Below are 8,876 nucleotides of genomic sequence, written 5' to 3'. Positions count from 1 at the left end.
CTGTCTTTCCAGAATGAATTACCCACATTCCTTAAATCCATAGTTTAGTTAAACACTCTAATTAATATTAGTACGTAAAACAAGTGGGATTGGTTTCACTGATAAATCAAACTTTCCTTTGTTTTTAGACAGTATAAAAAGACCATGATTCCCTTCCTTGTAGACATCGGGCTGCACATAGAAACTTAATTCTAGATTCTGAACAAAATGAAAGTTATTTCATCAAAATGCTTTATTTTAGTGATTTTGGCCACTTCAAGCTTGTTAACATCAAACATCTTTTGTACAGATGAATTAATGATGTCCAATCTTCACAGCAAAGAAAAGTATGACAAATATTCTGGGGTAAGTTTTTTAACTCTTACATGACTAGCATTAACTATATATTTGTCCTAATTCTAATGCTTTCGTATTTTATAAAGAGTAAGGAATAAGTTCGTTTGTGCTTTGTTGTTTGTCCAACTGCAGCCTTCCATGACAGTGCATTGATGTAACTTGTATTTTTTTTTTTTAAAGATTTTATTTATCCGACAGTGAGAGACACAGCGAGAGAGGGAACACAAGCAGGGGGAGTGGGAGAGGGAGAAGCAGGCTTCCCGTGGAGCGGGGAGCCCGATGCGGGGCTCGATCCCAGGACCCCAGGATCATGACCTGAGCCGGAGGCAGACGCTTAATGACTGAGCCACCCAGGCGCCCCGTAACTTGTGTTTTTTAACACAACAGCAGTCTGGCCTCTCTAATGACAATTTATGTACAGGATTTGGTGCAAGCATAAGGTGCATTAATAATTTTCAATTGACTCAGAAGTACACAGTTGTAATAAATAGTTGCAGAAATAAGACCTGATACATTTCAGCTGAACATTTGAGTTGTCTTCAAACTACAGACAAACAAACAAACAAAAATACAAGGATTACGTGTTCTACTTAGTAATGATGAGCTGGTAAGTTTATGGTAAATCTATATCTAAGTAAAGTATTTATCTTTAGATGGTAGAATTGCAAGTTATTTTTATTTTCTTCTTTATGTTTATATATTTTCCAAATTTCCTGAAATGAGCATGTATTACTTTTACAATCAGAAAAACAACCATTTATAAATCTTCATAAGGACAAATTTTCATGGTAAGCTAAATCTAATTAAATAGTTGCTGTATTTTAAATGGTTATTTTAAAGTTGGTATATTAGTGGTGCAGTAGTCCGCAAACCAACCAGTGCTTTACTAAAAATGTAACTTGTATACTAATAAAAATACAATCAGTTTCTTAGAGCGGAACTCTTGAGTATGAGCAGGTAAGAAAGAAATACAAGGGAGCCTCCTCTAACTCTACCCCAAAGCCTAGCTAGCATCTCTGTTTCCATGTGTCCGCCACTTTGGTGTTTAAAAAGAGGAGAACACAAGGGACATGAAGAGGCAGTGGGAGGTTTCTCTAAAATCAAAAATCTGTCCAGGGACAGAGAAACGGGATTGCTTTAAGAAACCAAATACGAGGGCGCCTGGGTGGCTCAGTTGGTTGAGCGACTGCCTTCGGCTCAGGTCATGATCCTGGAGTCCCGGGATCGAGTCCCGCATCGGGCTCCCTGCTCGGCGGGGAGTCTGCTTCTCCCTCTGACCCTCTTCCCTCTCATGCTCTCTGTCTCTCATTCTCTCTCAAATAAATAAAATCTTAAAAAAAAAAAAAAAAAGGAACCGAATACGAACTATTTATTTAAAAATCCTGCAAATGGAAACACAAACCTTGTTTATTAGCTTTACCAATTCCACAAACTAAAGTCTGGATTTAAGTTAATTTGGGGTTTAAACCTATTGCCTATAACAATAACTTATTTTAATATTCATTTCTAATCATAGCCTGCAGGAGACCTTAAGGGGGAAAAGGAAAGAAGTCTCAATTTTGAAGAATTAAAAGATTGGCATCCAAAAACTGTCATTAAGATGAGTGCACCCACAGTCAACAAAATGCCACACTCAGCAGCCAACTTGCCATTGAGATTTGGGAGGACCATGGAAGAAGAAAGAAGCACTGGGGTAATGGCCAACCTGCCTCTGAGATTTGGAAGAAATAGAAAAGAAAGCATCTCAAGACATGTTCCTAATCTACCCCAAAGGTTTGGCAGAACAGCAGCCAAAAGTGTCGCCAAGACACTGAGTGATTTGCTCCAACAATCCATGCATTCACCATCTGCCAGTGAGTTACTTTACTCCATGAACTGCCCGCCTCAAGAAATCCAGAATCCTGATAAAAACACCCATGGTAAATACCTGAAATCCAGTTAAAATGCATGGGCCGTTATATATAGCTGGTCCAGAAATGTTAAAAAGGATTACCTCTTTTCAAAAGAAGTTTTTAAGAAAGTTAAGTTTCTTAGAAGGAAAAAAGCAAAGAGATGGGGAAATAAACTGAGAACTACAGAAGGCCAGATATAAACATGACCAGAGGTAGAAAGTAATGAGGTGGCTTCCCCTAAGCCCCACATGGGCATCAATCCCACTACTCTATAGCCACACACTGACTAGGAAGAAGATTCGATGACAGGATTGGGAATTTAGGCCTATGACATATTGCCCAGCATTTGACCTCTTTCATGTGAAAGGTCCCACATGAGGGAGCTATCTGCAAGTACAAAGGAAGGCATCACAATATGCCAAGTCTCAAATTCAGAAGGTTTTCTTCCTCAACTTTGAATCAAAATTTTTTTCTTTTTTCTGGCTCTCATTTTATAAATGAGTTCTATTACAATCATTGTTTGCATTAATAAGTATTAAGTTATCTACTATGTACAAATCAGAAAGCAAGAGGTTCATAAAATTAAAAGGCAACTTACCTATTATTTTCTAATAGAGTATATATAAAAACAACAACAAATTTCTATAAAGTAGAACATGACACCTTAATTAAGGCCTGTAGAAAGGAAGGCAGCAAGCTGTGACACCTTATAAGGGAGATGTTTTCAGAACATTCCTGGTTTATTTTTTACCATGGCTCTTATCCCTATCTAACATATGTTCAGAGTCCATTCCCCTTTACTAGAATTTCAGGTCCATAAATCCCACGCTTTTTGTCCACTGCATATCCCCAGTGCCCAGAAAAAAAAAAGAGGGGGAAGAAAAAAAGGAGAGTATTTCTACATGAGGAATCTGAGAATGTTTCATGAGTTAGACTTTGAAAGGTGGCTCTGTTTTGAATATTCAGAGACTGGTGGGAGGAGAGAAGATACTTTCAGGCAAAGAGAGGAGTATGATCAAGATGAGCCAAGCACAGCTGGGGTTCAGTTTGGCAAGAGCAGCAGGGGTAGGAAGAGGAAAGGAAAGAAGGCGAGGAGGCTGGGGTAAGAGCAGAGTGCACTCAGGGCTGACTAAAGGACTTTGGACCTTATCCATTAAGGAAAGGGGAACCACTGACATTTCTGCTGAGGTCCTGAGATATTACGCGGAGGTAGAATTTGGCAGCTCACCAGATGTTGGCAGTGGGACAGTCATGAGGGAGAGGGATGAGTCAAGGGTAAGTTGGTAAGTCTGAGTACGCAGCCATTACAAATTCAGGTTCTCATCAACATCTCACTCATTTCAAGTGCAACACAATTCAACTCAAGTATAATTAAGCAATTAGGATCATGGCTAGTGTTTTTATATGTACTCATGCCATTGTTATGATGGTTGAGAACATTTTGTACTGCTTACGTTTTAGGAGACTGGGATTCAAGAAAATAGATGATGCAGAACTGAAACAAGAAAAATAAGAAGTCTGGAGCTAGTCCCTAAAGATGATTTAAGCTGTGGTCTGTAATCTGCAAACAACTCTATAGTGAAGACACCAATGGATGAAGAGTCACTGTATTCTTTTGATGGGTTATCACTGACAACAATTTTTCTTTGTCACTAGCGCTAGTATCTTAAAAGTTATTTAAAAAGCAATTTAAAGAATATTGTAATGTAAAGATGAAATAATTTTTGTCTAAATAAAAAGAACATGGCAAATATTTAAGAAGCCTCTGGTGATGGGGAGAGAGGGAGAGAAGGGCAGCGGGGGAGGCTGAAGCCATCTCACCATCTTATGTAAAAATCATAGATACAGCCACACTGAAGTAAAAAATTAAATATGAGAGTAGCCTGACAAATATTATTATGAAATTTAAATAATTTAAGAGTAACATGGTTGACAAATGAACAAGAATAACAAATCACTTACAAACATGTTTTATACACCCATTTTTTCTATTGCATCAATTGTTAGTGATTCTGTGATAGGTTATAATTTTTCTAAAAAGAGATTTAAAAAAAAAGGCAATTAGATACCTCTTTAAGTGTCTCCTCTATCTGGAAGTTTGCCTTCTGGTGTGTCTCTTTTCTCCCCAGTTAATAGTTCAAGTTTTTGATTTGCAGAAATAATCTGGTCACTCCTAAACGAACAATTTATAAACATAGTACACCATAACACAAATGCACAGTTATTCAACTTTAGTCATAAGAACATGAAGTCCCTAATCAAATATAGCTGGTTTATTGAACAGTCTCAAGTCCATTGGGTGCAAATAAGAAATGGTGTTATTTTTCCTCCTACCCTGCCCCCAGTTGAGCTGTGTTGAATCTCCTTTCCCTGCTGGGTAGTGATCCCTTAATGAGAGACCCTGGACAGATTCTATAACTTCCTTGGTCACTTCCAGATATTAAAAAACTCAGTCAAGTCCACAAGAAACAGACTCTTAACTACAGAGAACAAACTGATGGTTACCAGAAGGGAGGTGGGTGGGGGGATGGGTTAAATAGGTCATGGGGAGTAAGGAGTGCACTTGTTGTGATGAGCACCACGTTTTGTATGGAAGTGTTGAATCACTATATTGTACACCTGAAACTGATATTACACTGTATGTTAACTAACTGGAATTAAAAAAAACAAAACTCAATGAAGTCCAGTTAAAGATGCCAACCTCATATCCAAAGCAAAGTTTCCCCTCCCCAATTGCCGGCTGGGCCAGTGACTGGAAGGACCTGAAGTGGTGAAAGGGGCATCTCTCTGCTCTTCCTCTCTCCCTCCCCCGCTCCTCATCTCAAAGGTAGGGTGGTGAGAGGCAAAAATGGTAGGTCTCTGGAAAACAATCTCCTCTCCTATTTTCTCCAGGGTGTCCGAATGGGCAAAGGAGAGATGGGGGGTAAGGGATCAAGAGTAGCCTTTTTTTTTTTTTTTTTTGTCTTCTCTATATAATCACTATAGTCTCACTTCTACAAGGGAGTTCTTCAGGAAGCCCTACCTGGGTCACTGATCTGAGAGACCTGGATGTTACTTGATCTCTTCCAACTACCATTACCTCATTTGTACTCCCCATAGCTTCTTATTGCCAGAAAGAAAGGCTAGAGCCAACCACCTTCTCAGTGTCCACTTGATCCATAGAAAATGCAGTCATCCTTGTATGCCAAGCCCTGGACTGCATGCTGCCCTTCGGCTGCTCCATGCTGAGCCCATTTGTCTCCAGTCCTCTTTGCCCTGCTTAGGAGGAGCAAGGGCAGATCAGTAAGTCTACTGCTTAAGCAGACAGCCAGTCAGAAGTGAACTGCCAGTGCCCGCTTCATGCCCCTGCCCTCAATGAGGGATTTTCTAGAAAGTTCTCTAGCTTGGCTTCAGGATGGGGAGCTGCTATAGCAGGGCCTCCCCCAGGCCAGCCTCTCATACACAGCTGGGAGGGACTGCTGTGGCTCTACCACTTCTTTGTAAACCCTGAAGGGGTGTCTGGCCCCCACCATCTATAGTTTTCTTTATGATGTTAGGTATTTTGGCACCTTTGTATATCCAGGTTTGGTCCCTAGTCACCAATTCTGAGCAACAGAGAAAGTATCACACAACATCCTGGTAACACTAATAGAGAAATAAACAAAAGGCCATGTGATCCCTTGACACTATATGACATGGGGAAATTTCTTGTCCTATAACATGGGTTCTGTACCTAAACCCTTGAAATATATGGGAAATGTCAGGTAAATAACCAGCCCTCAGCTGTTCCCTTACCTACTTGGCTTGTTTTGTTTTAGCCCCTCACAGCTCACCAGCCCCTTTGCCAGCTTCCACAAGAAACCATTCACATAAGGGAGTTCACAATTTTGCTAAGGATTTGTGGGATCTTGAGGAAGGGATCACACTGCAGAGCGTTTCACTGAAAACGTCTCAATTGGACAAGCCTGTTCTCCTGAGTATCTCTTTAACTGGACAACTAGTAGGTTTCCCTCCTTCCTCACCCCAGGGTAGCTTCATGGATGTGCAACCCATGCAGTCACACAGGGCCCTCGCTTGGTTACATACTCTGCTGTCGCCTTCTTGAAATTCATAGTAAATTTGAATAAGGGGCCAGTATTGTTATTTTGCATCAGGCCCCTCAAATTATGTAGTTTGTCCTGTTTCCCCAGACTTGTCCCTCTGGCTCTTCCCACACTTCTAGTATTCCATCCCTCCCCATGTTTATTAATCAGAGCAGCTCCCATTTTCCACATGAAACCCAAGGGCCAGCTGGTCACACGAGCCTGGGAAGTCTGCTTACATCCTACAGTGAGTATCAATATAATTGCACAACTCGTAAGATGTGGTCAAATGCAAATTTATTTTTGCATCCCAGTACCCACTTTAAAATCTAAGGGACAGGGAAGAGGGCATACAGCAATATTCCCCTGGCCCTGGATGGACATACAGACAGACGCCATGAACCTCACAGCTCTTGAGTGCCATCAGACCCTTGGTCTGTCTAAGTAAAAAACATGGGGTCTCAATTCCATTGCAATCAGCATTTCGGTCTGTGTTCAGCCATCCATTCATTCGTTCTCCACTGTTCCCACATAGGACTGAGTTTGGGGTCAGAACTGTACTCAACTTCTGCCTCTCTTCTAGGCTCACCCAATTCCTCACTCTGGCTGCTTTGCTGAACTCTACTGGGATGGAAGACAGTTTGAGATGAAAGGCAAGGGGATAGGACAGTTCTTACCGGGAATGATGGATTCACCTCTGGGACCCATTGCTGGGCCCTCTCCCTCCACCTTCTGTTTCCCATAATAACTTTTAACCGCCAAGCTGGCCTCGGCTCCCGCCCTAGGACACAGCCACCCACACCATGCATGCCCATTTTTCTTCTGAAGGTCCTCTTCAGCAGGATTCCAGATGGCTCTCACAAATCTCTCTTTACCAAAGTCTGGTCACACACGGTTCACCTTCCACACCTCCAACATACCTCTGCTATCCCGCTGCCCCCCGGATGATTTAGCTTTTTGGCCTGGAGTTGGGGTACCAGTCCTTTTTTTCTCTCAACCACATGGAACACATTTCTTCATCATATGGAAGCCCCTCCCTGGTGAAGAATAAGAAATGCTGTAATCTCTGACACCTGGGCATGGGAAGTGGTCATTCAGAGAGAGGGAACAAAGCTCTCCAAAGAAATCTCTTCATAAACCCAAATCCTACCCTTTTATAGTCTCCACGTAAGTAAGGGGATTGAGGACTAATGGAACCTCTTTCCAAACACTTCCTTCAGAATCTGCAAATGGTGATCTCACTTTGGAATTTTAAGTCTGTTAGATTTTGGTGTTCGGTTAAAACTTCATTTTGACATCCTTTGCAACAATGATTTACCTCTCCTTATAAGGAACGCTTACAGATGCTAAAAATGACATTTTCTCTGAATCATTACACATATATGCACATTTTTCTGAAGAAGAGTTCAGAGTTCTTGGGTAAATTCTCAGTGGTGTTTGTGATCTCCATAAAGTTTAAGAATCACTGCAATAGAAGTTTTTTTAATTTCTAGAATTACTTTAAATTGACATCTAATTCAGTATATAAATGAATATTGTTATCTGATAAGACAATCAAGTGCAGAGAACGTAATGCCAAAACAATCAGAATCCCTCAAGTGGTTTAACCTGATCTTCCTCCAAATTCTGACTTTTTACAGTAGCATAAAATGGAAATGACATGGTAATTATGCTCTTCTCCTTGATGTGCTTTCCCAGGCACATCCCCCCAAATATCCCATTCTATATCCCCCCTCCCCTTTTCCAACACTTCCCTTCTTTCCCAAGGATATTCCGTTTGGACTGGTCCTGACCTAAACCTCAGTCAGCCTGTAAAGGTGAGCAAAGTGTAGGGGCTTCAGGAAAGCTGGGGTGGACAACACCAACAACTTTCATGGAAAGTGACTTCCATGTGATCGCAGGTCCACATTTCATACATCATACTATGACAGTGACCTTGAAAAATACAAAAAGGGGGGGAAAATGTATTGACTCGGACCAATTTCTCAGTGAGAAAAATGAAAGGTCAGTGTTCACCTAAGTGGAACCAACAAAATGAAATAGGCATGAAAAGTGAGAGCACTGGCCTCCACTTGGTTCATGTGTGTTTTCTCTTCGTACTGAAGTGCTTTCTGCAGACATTATGTGACACTCTTCCTTTGGAACTCACCCTGTTATTTAATGAACACACTAAACTATGCTTTATTCCTAGAAACACACACTTTCGTGTTTCTGTACCTCTCCCCGGCTTAGTAATAGTGACGATTTATTGTTATGATAACTATGTCTGGTTTAACATCTAATGCTGTTGTAACTATTACTGTGGTGCTCATCTTTATACATGAGAAGTAAGCTCAGGAAGAACCTCCTGAAGAAATGCGAGCTAAGGAGTGGGCAAAGCAGAGATCTGACTTCCACCTTCATGCTCTTTCTCCTCCATCCGCCATCCTGCCCACCACCCTACGACCACCTCCCCTCCGGCCTCAAACCTTTGAAGCGTTCAGGAAACATTCGCCAAATTAAGCTTTAAAAAGAGAAAACACAAGTGCATTGGAGCCCAGGAATACATCTTCAGTGTTTTAGAACACTATATACAGATCTTACAAAG

General features: G+C 41.1%; 1 protein-coding gene across 1 annotated transcript; it reads left to right on the top strand.

The window, feature by feature from the left end:
* The first annotated feature begins 207 nt into the window (after positions 1 to 207).
* NPVF (neuropeptide VF precursor) lies at positions 208 to 3,741 on the top strand. The gene is given in 4 exon segments (XM_088018613.1): positions 208 to 345; positions 1,853 to 2,240; positions 2,243 to 2,255; positions 3,690 to 3,741. Coding segments are annotated over 4 exon segments (591 nt in total).
* The last annotated feature ends 5,135 nt before the right edge of the window (positions 3,742 to 8,876 follow it).

This window comes from Eumetopias jubatus, unplaced genomic scaffold, assembly GCF_037043125.1.
Source record: "Eumetopias jubatus isolate StellerSeaLion01/CBP00866 unplaced genomic scaffold, mEumJub1_p1.0 scaffold_14, whole genome shotgun sequence".
Taxonomy (NCBI): domain Eukaryota; kingdom Metazoa; phylum Chordata; class Mammalia; order Carnivora; family Otariidae; genus Eumetopias; species Eumetopias jubatus.
Note: the sequence above shows the minus strand (reverse complement) of the source record. Positions and strands in the feature narration are given on the sequence as shown.